Source organism: Physeter macrocephalus, chromosome 13, assembly GCF_002837175.3.
Source record: "Physeter macrocephalus isolate SW-GA chromosome 13, ASM283717v5, whole genome shotgun sequence".
NCBI lineage: Eukaryota > Metazoa > Chordata > Mammalia > Artiodactyla > Physeteridae > Physeter > Physeter macrocephalus.
Genome location: NC_041226.1, coordinates 70,373,270 through 70,394,340, shown reverse-complemented (window position 1 = coordinate 70,394,340; position 21,071 = coordinate 70,373,270). Strand labels below are relative to the sequence as shown.

Here is a 21,071-nt window from a genome sequence, read left to right as displayed (position 1 = left end):
AAAGGTATAGCACTGAGAATTACAGGCAGAATTCAAGGTACAGACATCAAAGCTTCATATATGTATAGAATGACATTGTTACTTTTCATTAGCCTTTTTGGCCAAAAGCATAAATTCTTCAATGACACTCTTCATCTCTCTCCAATGCTCTGTAACTGATATTTAAACTATCATCACCTCAAATATATAATTGTTAACTGTTTTTCTTCAAATATACTTTAACTTCTCCATGACCAAATTAATTTACTACCTTTTGTTCTCTCATATAACTTTAAGAGAGCTTCCGGAAGTATATTCCCAGTGGCTTTATATTATGTTGATAAAAAAGTTTAATACTACTAGCTAATTAAAACATTTCACATTCATTCTTTTTGCGAAATTTAAGATCCAAATTAGCCTCGGGGACTTCTGGAAGTCTGTCTCCATTTTCACTATTCCCCATGGTTTATTCCCTTCCCCGCTTGCCCTTAAGCTAACCCACACCACTTGAAATTCCAATTTTTTAACCTTTTTAAAAAACAATCTTGTCAAAACTTTAGACATCAAATTCACTGGCTCCCTCTAAGTCTACTTTAAGTCTCTGAAGCAAACTCTAGAAGCCAGGAAAATTTCTCTTTCAGACACCATGCTAGTCTTCTGCTTATATAATTTAGTATCATTTAAACTGATTATAACCACACTTATTTCATTTCAGTCTATAGCCCAAAGACCCACACACCCTCCCTCCCTATTTTCTTATTTGTACATTATTAGTTTTTATCCATCTCACACTTGGCATTTTGTCTACTATCAACTTCCCATTAAATTTACCGTATCTATCAACTTTTCCTGATCTGGTGAAGTAGCTTCAAATTCTACTCCTAATACAAAAATGTTAACGTCACCGAAGACGCATGTTTCAGCCTTGCTGTGTGATTTATAAGGATGTCTACAATTATCAAGATCTGTCCACAAAATTTTCCAAAATATTGACAGCAAAATTCAAAAACAATTCTTCTCACAAATCTTTCACCTAAAAACAAAACTAATTTTAACACACACAGCATATAAATAGGGAACACAACTTCAGTTTGGAGGGAGAAGAGAGTCAGACTGCTGGGTTCATTTCAAATCCTAGGTCTACTGCTAATAAATATGTGCTTATGGGCAAGTAATTTTGAATGTGAGGAATGAATGACGTAATAATAAAACAGAAAACGATACAGAAGCTGGTTTATAGTTGGCACACAATAACTATAAGTTAAATGTTTAACTATAAGCTAAATAAAGATAGCATTATTACCTATTATTTTAGAGAAGCTGGACCTTCCTCAATCCAAATATGTATTAGTATAAGGATAACCTTGAGGGTTTCTGTGAGAGGCCCTCCTTCCTCCCTCCCATTAAAGGACACTAAGGACAGTGGCTTCTGATCTACTGTTTATGCCTCTTCATTATTCCCTTCTTGGCTATCAGTCTAGGGAAGGGGAAGATAATAATTATCAAGCACAATTCTCATAGTAACCTTATGAGCTAGGGAATACTTGCTTTACTTTAAGACAAGTAAGTTCAAAAACTGGACTGCTGGCTCAGAAACGTGAGTAAACTCAACTGCTGCTACCACTTTTAATTTTTGCTGCTCTCAATCCTCCACTTTTCTTCCTTCTAGTCTCTTCTGACACTTTTCCACACTTACTTTTACAGGAAAGTTGGTCCATCATAGATATCACCACTAAATTATGGACCTTTTTCCATCGCTTGGTTAACTAATCAAAACACACCTTGGATATTCAGTTCATTTTGGCTATTTCTGTAGCACTTTCATTCATTCTTCCTTTTTTTAAACTGTGAGAATTTGAAAATTTAAGATTTATCTCATTTAAAACACACTAAGAATTGTAAATTAAAACTGATACATTTAACACAGAATAGAGTATTTGTAAATATGCTACATTTACAACACTCTATTTTAAATATTGACCCTTATAGTGAAACAGGAAAATTTCAAAAATATTATAAGTATTATAAGAATAATATTACGAGATCCTCGTAATATGACAGTAGGACAAACGTTAAAAACAAGAAAGGAGAAAGGAAATGAGACTGCTAGTGAGTTTATGTGGTTTCATGAAGGACAAAAAGTATGTTACAAACATGACATTCGTCCCTAAAAAATATAAATATACAAACAGATAGAACAAATAGAAGAAAATATAAACAACTGTTGGCTCTAAGGGTCTAGGTGGATATACAGGTGATCATTATACTATTCTTTCAACTTTTTTGAATTTTGAAAATTGTCACAATTAAAAGTTGGAAAAAGAAAAGGCTTTAAAGATGAGAGTAGACTTTAGTCATATTATGAAGTGACAGAAGCCAAAACAAAGCAATAAGAAATAAAGACTAAAGAGTAAAGTTTAGTGTGGGAAGATGTTAGAAGCAGGAAAAATGACTTCAAAAGAAGTAATTATGAAAGAATGCTCAATATCACTAATCATTAGAGAAATGCAAATCAAAACTACAATGAGATATCATCTCACACCGGTCAGAATGGCCATCATCAAAAACTCTAGAAACAATAAATGCTGGAGAGGGTGTGGAGAAAAGGGAACACTCTTGCACTGCTGGTGGGAATGTGAATTGGTACAGCCACTATGGAGAACAGTATGGAGGTTCCTTAAAAAACTAAAAATAGAAATACCATACGACCCAGCAATCCCACTACTGGGCATATACCCTGAGAAAACCATAATTCAAAGAGTCATGTACCGAAATGTTCACTGCAGCTCTATTTACAATAGACAGAAGACAGGAGATGGAAGCAACCTAAGTGTCCATCATCGGATGAATGGATAAAGAAGATGTGGCACATATATACTATCAAGCATGGCTTACTGTCAGACCTTTACTGAGCCTGTGTCCTACCTTGTGCATATGCATTGCACTCTGGAATCTCTGCTATGCCCTTCAAAACTCTTATTCCCCTAAGACTTTTCCTCCATCACACTCACCCTTCCCAGGCTTTCGGGGCTCTCTGCTGGTTGCCTTATCTTCTTTCCCTTGCCCCAGTGAACTATGGGTACGATACGTTTTTAGATGCTTTTGAGAGATACAACTGAGACAGCCACTCCATGGCTGGGAGGGGGAGTGGGAAACAAAATTCATCCTCTGTGCCATTCCCTCAGCAGTCCTCCATAGAGTTCAGAAGGCAAAATCACAGTTTTGGAGGAGAACAAGATCCATATTATGACCCCTGGCACCCGCAAGAAGCACCGTGAATGTTGCTGCCAGTCGGGAGGGAGACGCAAGAGGGAAGAGATATGGGAACATATGTATATGTATAACTGATTCACTTTGTTATAAAGCAGAAACTAACACACCATTGTAAAGCAATTATACTCCAATAAAGATGTTAAAAAAAAAAGTAATAAATAGGGCTAAAGAGTAGAATTTGCAATATATGTGAAAACCCAAGAACATTCACAACAACAAACCCTGAAAAACCATGGGAAATTCATTCAATCAACACATTTATTCAAAGCCCATAATGTCCTGTACTAGAGACCATGAATGCCATAATAATATAAAACCCATGAATGGTTGCCTTTCAAAGAATTTATAATCCAGATGGGGAGATAAGGCACACATTCAAGGATGTAAAAGAGAAAAGTGGCAAAGCTATTTTATGTGTTCTTAGGGTAGCTAGTGGGATTTAGTTTTCTTATTAAAATAGCAATCGCTGTGAGAGCAATATTTGATTAATTTTAAGGTCATTTTCCATCTAAACATCTTCTTTATTCCCCATCCAAGAGTTAATTACGTGCATCTCCTTCTGGAGATAGCCAACTCCAACATATCACTTACATGACTCAAAAGAGCCTTAAAGGTTACTTTCTTCACATTCTCACTTTCAAACTGTCCCAAAATGAGTTATTACAAGCATGAAAAGTTGTGACAACATTAACCATTTTAAGAAAGGTACAGATTAATCCTAAAGCAAGACTGTAAACTCTAAAGCAAGACATAGACAAAACAAGACTGATTACAACACCACCCTAAGAAACCTTTTATGGAAATGCTTTTAATTAATTTAGAGTTCTATCATCTACCTTCTAAATCCTTCTCCTCCCAAATGTACAATTTTATTTCTAGTCCCCATCTGCCCACTCTACTTCTGATCCCAACTTTGGTCACAACTACACCCTATTTTATTACTTCAAAGCATGCCATGCTATAGGACTGCATTTCCCCCCATTTCCTTGTTCCTTTGTTTTGATTCTGCTTTTACAACTGCCATCATGTATGTCCCACGCGACACCTACAACTGTATTTCAAGGTAGAGAGAAATCTCAGTGAAGAAATGTGACTTTGTACAATGATCAAAGCAAGTGACTAGTCACAAAAGTGTCTGAGATACCAAGGTACAGCCATAGAAAAGGAAAACTATGGAAGCTTCAATTACTTTAATATTGGAGAAGCCCACAGTGGGAAAAAGTCCGAAGAAGGAAAACCTCAGCTCAGATATAATTTTAAAATCCCAATAGAAATTCTGGAACTCACAAATGGATGTTCATGAGCTTTGAGTTACCTGACCAACAATGCCCAGAAGCTGATCTCCTAGATACTAAGGTTCTTACTCCACTTCCCATCAAAAAATAAAATTTCAACTTTAAACTGTATCAAAAAAAGGAATAAACATAAAATGTGACTGGTTAAAAACCGATGATACAGGTAAAGAGCTTTTTGTTGTAACTGCAATAACTGTGGAAGTCCAGGATTACAAGCAGCCCAGGATCTGCAGGGCAGGAGAAGAGGTACGGCGCTCAGCCTAGAAGATCCAGGAGTACCCCAATGTGGTGAAGAGCCTAGACTTCGGACTCAGACACTCCTGGAGTTGCATCTTAGCTTCGCTACTTATGAGGTATGTTTGCTTGAGAGGGTACTGCATCCTACCCAGCTTCAGTTTCCCCATCTAAAAACCATAGGATTGTTTGGAGGATTAACTAAGATTAATATATAACTGGCACACATAAAGTACACAAATTGTAGTTTCCATCACTGTTATTAGCAAAGGGCACTAAATAGGTATGAAAGGTGAGAGTAAGAAAAACAAAGAAAAATATATTTCACAAATTTCTTACAAAGCCTTTCATCAACACTTAGTTAATTTTCATGGCAAGAGCCAATGGCCTTGTAGAGTGCATATATTTAGGTAGCTACAATTAACTACAGTACAACACTTACTAGGAGGACACTGCAACAGAAAACTGCAAGGAAGAATAGAAGTAGGGGTTCGGGGAACTGGGCTCTAAGGCTGACTGAGCTCAGACCAGTTCCTAGAACTTATGTGTGTCTGCATGTGGAGCACGTGTCTGTGGTTTTGTCTCAGATGTTCAAGAACACACCTCTTGAAAAGGGCTTCCCTTTGTAGAGAGCACTAGGACAGTATTTTATCTGTATCAACAACGCTTGCTTTCCTAATCCTAGCTCTCACATCCACTATAATGAACGATCACAGTTTTAAAATAGTTTTATTTGAAAATTTAATTTCTGAACGCAAACCTTCTAACTCAGTTCCATGTACTTTTTCACAGGAACAAAGAACAATCGTTGGAATGTGAATTTATCCAAAGTCATTCTTTCCAATGCCAGATTTCATATCTGAAACAATATCAGTAACCCTCACACACTGATTAGGTTCCAGTAGCTAAGAATCAATGCTCTTCTTCCAGAAAAAAACTATGAAAACATGAAACTAAATATCGATAAATATATACCAATTATATGGTTAGGTACACATGTAAATTATATTTTTTCTTTAAATATTTCAAAATCTTCAAAATCTCTATGATCAAGTTAAAACAGGTAAATAATACATTCATTCTTGTGTTTGTTCAGAGAAACATTTAGAACTGTTTTCTTAAATTTGACTAATGCCATATTTATAGGCAACTGCTCCCAAAATAATAGACACAGAATTTATTAAAAGCTTCTAAAAGTAACTACTGAGAAAGGAAATTTAAAAGTGTGATTCTGATTTTCTTTTTCATAAAAAAGTTGTTAAACTAATCCATTTAAACTTTTTTTTTTTTTAAACACCAGGGGGGTATATTTGGTCATTTTTCCTTACTGGACAGGAAAGAAAATCTTACTCTTTCATCTAAGAACATGATCTGTCCGAGCACACACATCATCAAACAGTAAAAAAGTGACAAATGTTTTCTAGAGTTAGTTGTTCATGTTGACGAGCCATTAAATAATTGCTTGAAAGTTAAAAGCAGCAAGGGTGAAGTGCTCACTAATCTTCAGTTATCAGCCATTAGAATGCCAATTAGCACACTTAAGACTCAATCTAAAGGTAACTTCACATTTATCTATTTCACTTCTGACCACGGCTTATTCTGCTTACTGCAGTCAACATATTATCCCCTGAGTTTAAGAAAGTAAAATGCTAGCAGAAAGGAATACCATGGTTCAATTCTTTAATACTGTGGTTTGAAAAACTAACAAAATAAGACAAATAAGAGAAGAGAATTGAAAGATAGAGAAACCTCAACAGCAACAAAAGTAATGCGGCATTAAAAAATGTTTTAGGTACCATCACACAGCTATTAAATTGATAAATAAAAACTATAAAATACTGTGAAGACACATGGAATCATTCAGCTAATGGCATTGTAAATCAAACCTACCTTTCTTCAAGAAAACCTGGTGATATTAAATAGAGCTATAAAATTGCTTCTTGCCTTTGACCTAGTAATTTGTGAATATGCAATGAATTCCTGCTAAATACATTCTAGCAAAGTTATTTACAACAGAGAAAAATCGGGACCAATCTAAATGCCCTACAAGCAAGAAACAGCTAAGCAAACCACAGTATTGTAATACCACAATGAAATACTGTATAGTCAATGAAAATGTGCACTATGTTGATATTCAAATGTACCTGTAATGATAGCAAGCTAAAAAAAAAAAGGCACAGAACACAGTCACACTGTTTAGAAAGGCTAATGAAGATCATAAATCAGAAGTCAGAGGAATATGAATATGACTGTATGTTCACTGTACTCCTGTTTCTATGCCAGTAAATTAAACATAAAATAATTTTGAGAGGAGAAAATGACCAAATCCTCAGGGTTCTTTTGATTGTCTCTCAACATACATGGTGAGCTAAATACAGGACATGGACTTCACAGGATATGTAAAGACTATACTCCATAAATTACACTTATGCTGAAGATAAACTTGGTTCATCTTTACACTTATGAATATTGTATAATATTGCAACAATGATAAATATTTTACTTTCCCTCCAGGAAAGGCAAAATATCTTTCAAGGGGAATATATAGTAAGCAAATATGATTATCTCTATCTTACAGATGGAAAAACTGATAGAAATAGTATCAATGACTTACTCAATTCATCCAACTCCTGATTCCCTAACCTAAAAGCATCTCTGGAAATAATTATTCCCATTTCACAACTCCCATTTCCAATTTTTAAAATAAGTCCTTTCAACTTTTCTGACAGTGTAGACAAGACTGTCTTCCTTAACAAATTGGAATGGATGAGAAAAAAAATATTAATACCCTGATTGAAGTAATGAAAATTTAAACTGTTTACTGTTTTTCTCCTTTGAGAAGTAAAGAGAAGAAATATTAAAGTGTACTTCAAATTCCCTACACCAGTTAGTCAAATTATAGGGAAAAACTGCTAAAAGTTCCTCTTTCTACTGGTCTAAGATCTGTTTCCACTGACCAAGAGGTGAAAGCAGCTGGCAACAGAGATGAAATCCAAACATTTCAGAAAAATGATCTGTCTTGCCTGTTTTATCCCTATACCTGTGAAAACTAAAAATCCAAAAGGACACCCTGAAATTAATCAAAAGTTAACTAAAAAGTAACTACCTAAAGAAGGACCTGTTGAGGGAACAAAATTATCTAACTAGCAGACCACCTGTAAATTTCACTCATACTCATGTCTGAAATCCATCTCAAACGTCACTTCCTCTCTGTAGCTTTCCCTGAAGACTCCAATCCGCAGATGTTTCCTCATTTGTGTTTTAGAGCACTTTGGACAGCCATCTCTTATAACATATCAGATTTTGATAATCTGTCATAAGCTTATGACCTTTGAGGTTCCTAGGAGACAGAAATATCTTTTTTTGTGTCTAAGGCACTAGCTAGACAATATACGATTGCTGTTAAATTTAAAGACCAAATACTAAGTTTTAAAGGCTGATTACTAAAATATTTAATGGAAAAACCTGTGTGCTTGTGAGACTAGCTCTCTCTTCCACTTGGAAGCACTATTTTCTTTCAGTCAGAACTCTCAAAGAGTGAAAATTTCTTGCACTGCAAGGTACGAGAGTTACAGTATTCAAGCACTAACTGTTGATGTGAGTACACCTGAAAGATCCTTAGACATTTTTAGAGATCCAAGTTTTTAAAAAGACTCTAAAATGCCATGAAAAGTTTAATAGCTTCTTCAGTGCCCTAAAATAAGCTCAAAATTCACAACTATAGTAAAGCTAGCAGTAATAAACACCAGCTTAAAAAAACCAAGATTAGTAAATAAACTTACTTATAGACTGTAAAAGTTTGCTAAACGATTACTTGAACTGTTAAAAGTATTAACGGTTTCAAAGAGTTTCTTGCGCCCCAAAGGGTAAGTTTTAGCAACCTAAAATAACTGTGTATGTATACTTTCCTGCCCTCTACCTAATAACCTAAAAGCAGGTTACCTACGTCTCTTTTACTTAGTGGTTAAACTGAAAACCTTGAGTTTAAGGCTGTAAGAGATCAAAGTTTTCAAGATCTGCCCTAGGAAGGGCAGAAAACGCCGGTTTCTCCTGTTGTCTGCTCCTTTTAAGTGTTTAAAACAATCTCAGAGAAACTAGTGGGATCTTCCATATTTTTTGCATATTAAAATTTTTTTTTACACTTAAATGGTAGACATTAACTGTCTCAACCATCACAGCAACTCCTTATTAATGCAGTTTACGCGGTTCTGGGTGTTAAATGCCACAAACAAGGAAGCGACTGCTAACCGTGAGGTTAAAACACCGAAGTCCTAGAAAGAACAAGTCCTCATAACCAACCAGGGTTCCAGAAGAGTAGAAAACGCGAAGCAATGAAATTACAAGTTACTGGAAGACCTGGCCGTCCCCTTCCTTGGAGGCGGGACACTGGGGCTGTGAGCGGACACTCGCCCGTGGAACGCTCGCTGACCTGCACGCCTCCAACGCCAAGCGAGCGCCGTACACACACAGTCCCTATTCCGGGAAAACTGAACCCACCTGCTCGTGCTACCTGGCCCGCCGAGTCCGCCAGAATCTACCCCGGTACAGAGGCCGTTCCAGAGCCTGCGCCCCACAGCGCGGCCAACCCCACGCGCTTCTGGGGACACCCAACCGCACCCACTGATACGCCCCCTTCCCTTGGGACGCCGGCTCCCCCCGGCAGGGGGAGGCTTCCTCTTCCGACTGTGCACGGGGGGTCCGCCAGGCCGCACTCACCTTGCACTCGTCGCTCTTTTTTTCTTCCTCGCAGAAGTTGACGGGCGCCAGGCCGGGCAAGTAGAAGGCGGCGCTCCGACGCGGGCCCGGGGCCGCCCCCAGCAGGAGCAGCGACAGCAGCAACTGCCACCGAGGTGGAGACGGCGCCGGCAGCCTCGCGCTCATAACGGCTGTTTCGGGGAAAGGGCAGCAGAGCCGCGGGGGGTGAAGAGGGAGGGAGGGACGGGGAGGCTCGGAGACGACAACCAGGCCGCCGGAGCTGAGCCAGGCCGGCCCCGCGACGGATAGTTCCGGTTGCGCGAGGAGACACCGCGGGTTCCGCAACAGACTCCGAATTGGACCTCGACGGAGCATGCGCAGCGCCGCCTGCACATGCTCAGTGAGAGCGGCCGCAAGCGCCCCGAGGAGTTTCTGGGAGTGAAAGTGGAGGAAATCCACTTGCCAGGTTTTCAGCGGGTCGGCTGGGGTGTTTGCCGCGGGAGAGGGTCCAGCGCTCCCGTTCCTGTTCCAAATTCCGATCTAGAGCCCCCTTGGGGCGTCGTGGAGCGTCTCACTTGCCCAGCACCCCGTGCTTGCTGCCTTGCCCGGTTTTCCACGGTTTCCTCGCTACAGTGCCCAAGGCACACCAGCCCCCATTACAGAGGTGGTGCTCCAAAAAGTACTTGCTGATGAAGGCTGAGTTGGTAGGGGGAAGGAGAAGTTTGGGAGACGGTTGGGTGCAGGATAAGGAAACCAGTGGGGAGGAACTAGCCACAAATCTTCAAATAGACAGCTACTCAGAGGTGTGTGCACGGACAGGTTCCCAGCATTGGATGCGGTGGCTCATTCTTGCGTGGACAGTGATTGTTTGCATAGACTAAACAAGATCTCTTTAAAGAGGTTAGTGGAAATGAGGTGGGGGGAAAATGGCAGTAGACAAATAGGAGAAGGGAGTGTTGACATTTCTTTGCAAAGGAAGACAGGAGCACACCTGAGAGCCCAGTGAGAAATGTAGTTCCAGCAAAATAGAAATCTGGTATGATCATCCCTGGGCAAGTTTCTGTCACTTTTCCTATTGAAGTGATGCGATGTCCGTTTGTATATGCACAGACGTACTTGTGTGTGTTTGTGTGGTGCATTTTGAGTATTTTTCAAGGAGAAACTTGCTTTTCGTGACAAAGGAAAACACACAACATAAAAGGTGTGAGTTAAATTTTATTCGGGGACTTTACTGAGGAGACCGCCTCTCAGATAGCTCTGAGGAACTGTTCTGAAGAGGTAAGGGAGGAGCCAGGATATATAGGAGTTTTTTGGCTGGAAAAAAACAGGTTGGCCAACATCAAATGGTTACTGCTAAACACAGAGAACAGACATCTCAAGTTAAAGGTTTTAGTGCTTTTGTATGTATGAGAAGATGCAAGAATCTGAGTTCACTGAAATTATTCCTTAGATATGCATCTTAACTATCCAGGGCCAGTATATAAAGCACAGAACATTCCTGTTTTTTCCTCCATCCTGAATTCCCCTCAGGGTGCACTGTTGGTGCACGACTGCAGTAGCGAATAGCTTGATCCTTGTAGAACTGGACTGGTGGGCAACAGTCTTTATAAAGTCAATTCCTCTGAGCTTTAGAGTTCAATCGAATCTGCAGAAGAGGGCACCAACTTAGAGTACATAAGCAAGGAATCATAACCCAGAACTACCTCCCGCTCAGAATTCAAGAATTGGCAAGTCAGGACTTCCCTGGTGGTGCAGTGGTTAAGAATCCGCTTGCCAGTGCAGGGGACACGGGGTCGATCCCTGGTCTGGGAAGATCCCACACGCTGCAGAGCAACTAAGCTGGCACACCACAACTGCTGAGCCTGTGCTCTAGAGACCGCGAGCCACAACTACTGAAGCCCATGTGCCTAGAGCCTGTGCTCGTCCACAAGAGAAGCCACCACAATGAGAAGCCTGCTCGCCGCAACGAAGACTAGCCCCCGCTCGCCACAACTAGAGAAAACCCGCGCGCAGCAACGAAGACCCAATGTAGCCAAAAATAAAGAAATAAATAAATTTAATAAATAAATAAAACTAAACTTTCATAAAGTTATTTTTTAAAAAAAGAATTGGCAAGTTTGCTAAGTGGACAATTCAAAATGCGGAGACCCGTGCAATCCTATCTAAATTCTTGTGGGGATCTGCACATTTCCCCCCTGGAAAGTTTATAACATTTATTAAGTTTTCAAAGGAATCTATGACCCTGCAAAAAAAAGGCTAAGACCCACTGTTCTATCCTGTGGCGTAACCAGAACAATGAAGGAATTCTTCCTTGCAAAGGTAGTTTGCACTATGAACTCCAGCTTTGGAACACTACTATCTAGTTATGTGGACCTTGAGCAAGTTAATACACCAAGTCCCAGATAATAGGGGAGAACTGGGAAGCAGAGAGAAAAGCATGTCCATCTTCTTTAGTTTGTTGTGAAGTTTAAGGGTGGGGGGGCAATGCACATTAAGTGCTGGGCAGAGGAAAGGCAGCCATTTTTATAACCCAAACGGGGGTGAGGGTGGGTAGGCAGGTGAGGGGGGCCTGAACAGTGGTATCGTGTCTAGGCCACTTCCCCCTCGAGCAAATCAACTAGCATATTTGCTGAACTTACTTGGGCCAGGGAAAAGAATTTATAATATCCTATACTTGAACTCATAGAGATTTCCAACAGAATAAGAGGAAGCAGAGTTTCCCTGGTGGCGCAGTGGTTGAGAGTCCGCCTGCTGATGCAGGGGATGCGGGTTCGTGCCCTGGTCCGGGAAGATCCCACATGCCGCGGAGCGGCCGGGCCTGTGAGCCATGGCCGCTGAGCCTGTGCGTCCGGAGCCTGTGCTCCCCAGCGGGAGAGGCCACAGCAGTGAGAGGCCCGCGTACCGCAAAAAAAAAAAAAAAAAAAAGAGAGGAAGCAATGTTCTCTCCATTTAGAAAGGAAAGGGGTAAGACAATTAACATTTTTGTTCGCTTTCTTCTTAGTTACCTGGTGCCACTAAATACTTATCTTCACTATCTCACCGCTCCCATCCCAACCTTTTCCTCCTCCAGTGTTCCACAAAGCAGAAAATGGGCACCACTGCCCGCCTGCTTCTCAGGCCAAAAACCTGGGAGGTAACCTAAATTTCTCTTTCCCTCACTCCCGACATACAGTCCTTCAACAAGTTGTGCTCGCTGGGCCGCTAAACTAGACTAAATCCTTTCAATACTTGCCATGTCCACAGCTACCCCCTAGTCCAAGCCAAAATCTTAGTTCTCTTGCACTAGTACTTACTGCTATAGCCTCTCAGGTTCCACTCTTGACAACAGCGATCTCATAAGATCTTTAAATCCCTCAAGTCCACTCTTCTGCTTAACCCTGGCACCCCACAGTACTTATCACTACCTGGAATTAACGTGGTTATTTGTTTACTGTCTCACTCCCTGTTTACACGTAAACCCCATGGGAGTAAGGACCTCTTCTCTACAACCCCAAGCCTAGAGCAGCGTCTGGCACATGAAGGGCAAGTAACCGCAAAGCACTACAGGACTGGTACTGGCCGGACCCCATAAATTCTAGATCTGAATTTAGAATCGCGGACTTTCAGCGCCGAAGTAAACCTGAGGTTTTCCACACGAGTTTAACTGCCTCTATTCACAGAGGAAAGAAGGGGGACTGACTGCCCGCAGTCAAACGGCCACTCATTGAGACCGAGCCCGCTGCAGTGGGTATGTCTAAGGGCGGGTGGTCCCTAATCTTCTTCCTTCCCAACCAAGCCGCCGCCTCTATCGGCCGAGCTCAGCATCAGCAAAAACCCGGAGAAGTGGAGTATTCCTCAATAAAAATGGTCACCGGACTCCAGGAGCACTCCGGTCCGCCCACTGCGCGAATCGCGCGTGCGCAAGGCCAACCAGCCACACCTCGCCAGCTCCTACCCCGGCGACCTCTTCCCGCTTCCGCCTCCAGAGTTCAGACACGTCATCCCGTAAGGCCGGGCCTAGTGGGAGGGGCCGAAGGGCGGGGCTCGGCCGCGGGGCGGGGCGAACTCCTTACTTCCGGATCCGTCCTGGCCCAGGGTTCTCTCGGTTACCTGGCGCCGCTGTCTGCCAGGTATCACGGCCCTGGCGTCGGAAAATCGCCGCGCTCCTCAGCCAGGCCGCAAAATGGAATCCCTTCCTTGTGGGCGCTTTTACCCTGGGCGCTGCCACGCAGAAAGGCTGAGTGGGGATTCTAGTTCCAAACTAGGAAGAAATGAAGTTTTGCTTCCATCCTCCCCTTGACTGTGACGCTCCCTTTCTCCCAGTACTAATACTTGTGACTCGGCTGTAAAACTTGAGGGATAAGATTTTCTCCTTTCCTCTGCTACAGGTAGCATTTGCCGGCTCCGATTTAAGGCTGTTAACAATCTGGCGTTTGTTTCTTCCACCCCTTTACGCTAAAGTTATTTGGACAGTGTGTTTTTCTTCATTTCCCACGTCTTCTGTGTCTTTACTCGCAAATGAAATATAGGATGCTCAGTTAAATTTTAATTTCAGATGAACAATGAATAATTTTTTAGTCTTTGTACGTCCCAAATATTCCATGGGACATGCATATATTTAATCTGGCAACCCTACTTCTGTGTCACATTGTAGGAAGGGCAGCTGTATTGTGCTCGTTGTGTGCCTGTAGTGATTTTTTTAGAAGATAAAAATGACCTGATTGCCATTCTATTTCTGATATAAAATTGTGATAGTCCAAGGGACAAAAAGTCAACCATTGTCCTCTTCCCTCCCATTCGAAACATTGAAACTTGCAAATAAAATTGGCCCTGAGGCTGTAAACACAACTCATGGTAGTTCAGAGCCAAGGTATCTTTAAGTTTTAAGATGAAAAATGGTTCTAGGACAACATGATTTGTAGGCTAAAAGTAGGAGTTGTAACCAGAAGAGGGATTATTTGGCCAGCAGAACCTGGGAAAATGAAAGCCACCGAGGCAAACACTAAAGTATAAAGACTCCACATCTGCCGTGGTTGTAGCTCTGTGATGTAAATGGAGGTATTCTAATCATATAGCCAATTCGACTTGCTCTGAATTTATGTCCCAACCAACTTTCTGCTTACAATGTACGTGTCATGTAGTCTGATTACAGAGAATGTTTGCTGAATTCATGTAGCTGGTCTCCCCTGGAATTGTTGTTGTTTTAACAACTATATTGAGGTATAATTTATATACCACGTGATTCACTCACTTTAAGTATACAATTCAATGAGTTTTAGCAAATTGACTGAGTTACGCAGCCATCGCCATAATACGGTTTAGAACATCACCCCAAATAAGAGGACTTTTAACATTTATCCCCCTTTCCACATACAGCTCCAGGGACCACTAATCTACTTCTGGTCTCTATAAATGGGCTTTTTTCTGACTCCTCTGGGTTTCTTTAAAATTATTAATTAATTATTTTATTTATGCATCATTTCAGTGTCTGTGACTAGTATAAATTCACCCTAGAGATAGGCCTCTTTTTAGTGTCCTGACAAGTAAATAGTCGCAGGCTATTGGATTATCCTGAGTTCCCCAATGTCAATGCCCTCCAACCAAAGAACACCAGGAACACACCAGGAACCACGTGACCTAGTGGTTAGGTATATCACTAGTCGACTTTATTGCTTGATACAGTGAGGAAGGATACACACCATGGGGAACCATGGGGTGTCTCAGTAAGAGGGTGTTAGAAGGAGACTCATAGGATTTGGGGCTTTTGCTGCATGATCTGGGGGAGTGTTTAAAGAAGTGGAGCTTGGCTCTGGGTTGGATGCTGCCAGGAAGCAGTGGTAATTCTTAAGACTGGATATCTTAATAAGTCTTATCTAGAAGGAGGGCAGACTAGACTGAGGCTAAAGTTATGTAGCTGGTAAAGAAACAGCAGGCATTACTCTTAGCCAGAGTAGGGGGATGTTTGGTCATTTTGCGGTTTGGACAATGTTCAGGGTTTTGCCTGTTGTTTAGACATAATTACAGAGGGCTCCTGTTTTGTCTTGAACATGATCAGAGAGGCCTTGCTGATGTTCATGTTCTGTGAAATTGTTTATACTCAACAAAGCCTACCTGTGATTACCAGGCCAACTCCTCCTGTCAGGGGCTGCTTTGCACTTTTTCACCAAGATAATGCCATCTAGTGGGCACTTTGTCTGGATAAACTAGCCACCCATTCACTCCTCTGTGTCATTAGATATATTTGCCTTTTTCCTGAAACTTCTGTGAAAAATATTAGGCCACTGGGTAAACCCCAACCTCAAACTCAGATTGTGATAATTTTTATGGATTTTTAAATAGTTCATCTTCATCTCGTAAGTGAAGCAAGTGAACAATATTAGTACTCTAGTTGTTTGCTTTCTTTCACGACCCTGCATCTTTTAAATGCAATTTAGCAATAGTTGCTATGCATATAACCAACAAAAGTTTCCTATCCAGTACATAAGAACTCTTATGAAAGACAACTAAGTAGAAGAATGGGCAAGAGATAAAACAGATACATCAGAAGAATAGATAGCCAATGGTCAACAAAAATGAAAACATGTTCAACCTCATTAATCATGAGGAAATTGCAAATTAAACCTCAATGAGATACGGCTACACCCACAGCAGAAGAGCTAAAATTTAAAAACTGACAATATCAAGTGTTGACAGGGCTGTGGAACAACTGAAATGCTCATCCACTGCCAGTGGGCATGCAAATTGGTGGAAAGTTGTTTTGCACACATATTCTGTAACCCAGAAATTTCACTCCTAGATCTAAATGCCTATTTACATTCACCAATAGATGTGTTCACCAAGATAGAACTCTAATGTCCATCTACAGTAGAATGGATAAACATATTGTAGTATATAGTTCTACCATAGAATACTACACAGCAATGAAGACAAATCACTGTTAAACACAACAAGGTGTTTTAGTCTCAGAAACATATTAAGTAAAAGACAATGAGAATAGTTGTATGATTCCATTTACATAAAGTTCAAAAACAGGCAAAACTAATCTATGATGCTAGAAGTCAGGGTAGTGGTTACCTTTTGGGATCTATAAAGAGGTAGTGATTAGGTGGGCATGTGGTAGGGCCGCTGCAGTGCTGGTTACATTCTATAGCCTCACCTGGGTGGTGGTTACATGGGTGCAGTCACCTTTTATTAGTTCATAGAGCTACACACTTATGATCTGTGCACTTTTCTGTATGTTATACTTGAAAAAAAGCTTATTAAAAGATATAATTATTGTGGACTTCCCTGGTGGCACAGTGATTAAGAATCCGCCTGCCAATACAGGGAACACCGGTTTGATCCCTGGTCTGGGAAGATCCCGCATGCCGCGGAGCAACTAAGCTCGCGCGCCACAACTACTGAGCCTGTGCTCTAGAGCCCGTGAGCCACCGCTGCTGAGTCCGCGTGCCACAACTACTGAAGCCGCGTGCCTAGAGCCCGTGCTCTGCAACAAGAGAAGCCACTACAATGAGAAGCCCACACACCTCAGTGAAGAGTAGCCCCCGCTCGCCACAACTAGAGAAAGCCCATGTGCAGCAACAAAGACCCAACGCGGCAAAAAAAAAAAAAAGATATCATTATTATGTGCTCGCTTCAGCGGCACATATACTAAAATTGGAAGATATCATTATTGTGAATAATATTGTGAAAAAGTTGGTAATGATTGAAGTTGGGTGTGGGGCACGGGAGGGTACCCTTCTCTCTATTTTATGCATTTCAAATTTTCCATGATAAAAAGTTAAATATATATGTATACATATACATATGTTTCTGTGTATGTATATTTGTGTACCTATATATTTGTGTATGTGTATATATGTATATATATTTATTTGTAAATGTTTGAGTTGCTCCTTGACTTGCCAATCTCTTCAAAAGTGAATAAGATTTTCCAGAAGCCTTAGCAATATGAGAAGAGCCATGTAATTCTTTTATACCGTGTTGGATTTGGAAATTGAAATTAAAGAAGTTCAGCGTATTTAGACAGTATCAACCAATGAAAGCAATATATCTAATATGTGAAACAACCTGAGTGAACATTTTTATACACGTATTAATGGAAATATGTTGAATATATATTATATGTATATTATAGATGTACATATAAAGGAAGAGAACAGGAGACAATATGACTACAGGTCAAATCCTATTAAAATGAACTTTGGCAAGGATTACAAATTTTTTATTTCATCGGAATGTTTTAAATATGCTAGAAATAAATGAGATTTGAATGTCATTTGTGAATTGTGTTTGAGAGAAATAAATACATCATTCATTTTGCTTTGGACTCCTGACTAATGATTGATTTGAAACTTCTGCGTATCACTAGGTATAGTTCCCTAAAATAAAATGTTGGACAAAGTTTTCAGAAAAAATGTCCAGGAAGGGAAATAAAGAGAAAGGGTGCAGGAAACACGACACGATTGCTCAACAAACCATATGAGGCCTGTCACCATGATTACTCTTAAGTAGCTGCTGAAGGATCCAAAATATACAAGTTCCCCCACAAGAAAAATATTTGAGTAACTTGGGGTTAGAATGTTTACTGAAAATAAAATGTGGACTGAGGGAGTTGGGGAGTGTGGATTGCAGGGTAACTGTATAAAAACAATTCAATGGAGTCACAGTGTGGTCATGTTTTCTTGAGCACTAACTTTAGAACATAATACCCATGTGGGATGAACCTCACTATTGAATCTTGTTGAGCCACCACAACTACCAATAACCACTTGTTTAAACATTTTAGAAGACTGATACAAAGCAGAAAAAGCCTGTAGACAGACAGGAACCCTTTAACATCCTCCCCTTTTTCCTCCCCACACCTACTAACACGAGCGGGAAATGGTTTTAATGACCAGCCATCTGCCCAGGGACCTTTCTCCTATTCCTGAGAGGTTCTTAATGTCATGGAGCATAAGAATTACCATATAAGGTAGAAGGCATGCATTCTGAACCTTGAGAGCTACTTAAAGGACTTTTAAAGGCACTTTCAGCCTTATACAATTTTTGCCAATTGTGCTGACTTTAGAACCCAACATGCAATTCAGCCATGTTCCATGCAGTTTTGACTCTTAGCTAGGGTTGCAGGTAAGATACAGGGTGCCCAGTTACCTTTACACTTCAGATAATTTTTAGTATAAGTACATATGTCCCATGTCTATCTGGAGCATATTTATTTAAAAAGTATTTGTTGTTTGTTTTTATTTGCCAAATCCAGCGACCCTAACACTGATGGATCTTTGATTTACAAGGATTTGAACAAGGACTCAAAAGGGGCCTGCACAATTAAGGTACATTGAAATAAAACTGGGGGAAAACATTTGCAATAAAATATAGTTATAGAATAATAAGAAAAACATGAACTACCCCATATAAAAGTATACATGAAGAGACACTTCACACACACACACACAAAGATATACAAACAGCAAAAAACATTTAAATAAATATTCAGCATTATTTTAATGAAAGAATAACATATTAGAAAAAAGACATACTTTTTTTAAAGCTCCCAAGGAAGTGAAGTTAACAAGCAATGATAGTGCCCCATGTGATTTCATATCTGATCATGAGACTTAAATATCCTTTTTGGAGGAGTTGCATTGTGTATTTTTTTAAAGCCTTTAAAATGTATATAATATGAAAGAACAATTCTGCTTCTCAGGATCTGTCCTAGAGAAATACTTAGAATGTGAAAAGATTTAGCTCTAAGTATGTTCACCAGTGTAATGTTTTTAAAAGTAAAAAATTTAAAAACAACCTAAATGTTCAACAGAAGAGTTTGTTAAATAAATTACAGTAGTACACCCATGCAAGGGAATACTGTACAGCCATAAAAGTTATATTGAGAAGAAGTAATAACATGGAAAGATGTTTAAGATACATTGCTAAATGAAAAATGTATATTATAAAACAGCATGCACCTTCTGATTTCAGTTTTGTTTTTAGAAAATATATACACACTGTTAACAGAATGAAAAGACAGACTATCGACTGGGAGAAAATATTTGTAAATCACCTGGCCAACAAAGGACTTGATTTCAACATAAAGAACTCTCCAAACTCAACAGGAAGAAAACAAACAACCCAATTAAAAAATGATGAAAGGCTTGAACAGACACTTTATCAAAGAGGGTGTGTGGCTTGCAAATAAACACATGCGTTCAACATCAGTATCCAATAGGAAAATGCAAATTAAAACCATGATGAGATACCACTATGCACCTACCAGAATGGCGAAAATTAAATGCACTGATAATACCAACTGTTGACAAGGATGTAGAACATCTGGAAACCTCACATATTGCTGTTGGGAATGCAAAATGATACAGCCACTATGGAAAACAGTTGGGCAGTTTCTTACAAAGTAAACATACACTTACCATATGACTCAGGAAACCCACTCCTAGGTATTTAAAGTCTAGAGAAATGAAAACTTTTGTTCACACAAAAATTTATACATAAATATTTATAACAGCTTTATTCACAATCACCAGAATTAGAAACCACCAAATGTCTTTCAATCTGTAAATACATAAACAAACCATGGTACATTTGTACAATGGAATACTAGTTAGGAATAAAAAGTAATGAGCTGTTGATACATACAACATCTTGGATAGATCTTATACACACTGAGTGAAAGAAGCCAATCTCAAAAGGTTACAGACTCTGTGATTCCATTTATACAACATTTCCCAAAACCCAAAGCTATAGTGACAGACAAGTGCTTGCTAGTTCCAGGGATTAGGGGTGAGGGAAGGTATGACTACAAAGGGATAATGAGGGAATTTGGGGAGTGATAATATTGTGTACCCTGATTTTGGTGGGGGTAACACAATATATGCATGTGTTAAAACTCATAGAAATAGGTGTTCAAAATGGGAAAAAAAATCACTTATATGTGGAATCTAAAAAAGTGGTACAAGTGAACTTTTTTACAAAACAGAAATAGTCACAGATGTAGAAAACAAACTTATGTTTCCCAAGGGGGTAAGGGGTGGGGAGGGATAAATTGGGAGATTGGGACTGACATATACACAGTACTATATATAAGAGAGATAACTAACAAAAACCTACTGTATAGCACAGGGAACTCTACTTAATACTCTGTAATCACCTATATGGGAAAAGAATCTAAAAAAGAGTGGCTGTATGTATATGTATAACTGATTCACTTTGCTGTACAGCAGAAACTAGTACAGCATTGTAAATCAACTATACTCCAATCAAAATTAAATAACTAAATAAAAATGGAGAAAAATATATAAACAGAAAAAAAGAATGGAAGGACATACATGAAAATTCTTAGAGTGGGTTATTTCTATGCAGTCAGATGCAGGTGATTTCCTCCCTCTCAGTTCTGCAGCTTTTCCATTTTTAAAAATAATGAACATATATTTCATCTGTAAAAATATTTTATATAGACAGGTTATATGTATTTAAACACATAAATATATATAATATATATTTACATATACATGTAGAAAGATTTTTTTTTTATAGGAAAACTTGAGTGATACCTGCCATTATTTCTTTTTGGTTCAGCCTTTTGGGGGCAAAGAAACTTCACTG

The 21,071-nt window shown here is 39.6% G+C and overlaps 1 protein-coding gene across 1 annotated transcript in view; it reads right to left on the bottom strand.

The window, feature by feature from the left end:
- TM9SF2 (transmembrane 9 superfamily member 2) overlaps positions 1–9,851 on the bottom strand; it is a 61,512-nt gene extending 51,661 nt beyond the window's left edge. The window contains exon 1 of the mRNA XM_007103729.4: positions 9,498–9,851. Within this exon, the coding sequence (XP_007103791.3) occupies positions 9,498–9,851 (354 nt within the window). The remainder of the gene's footprint in view (positions 1–9,497) is intronic.
- Positions 9,852–21,071: the final 11,220 nt, after the last annotated feature.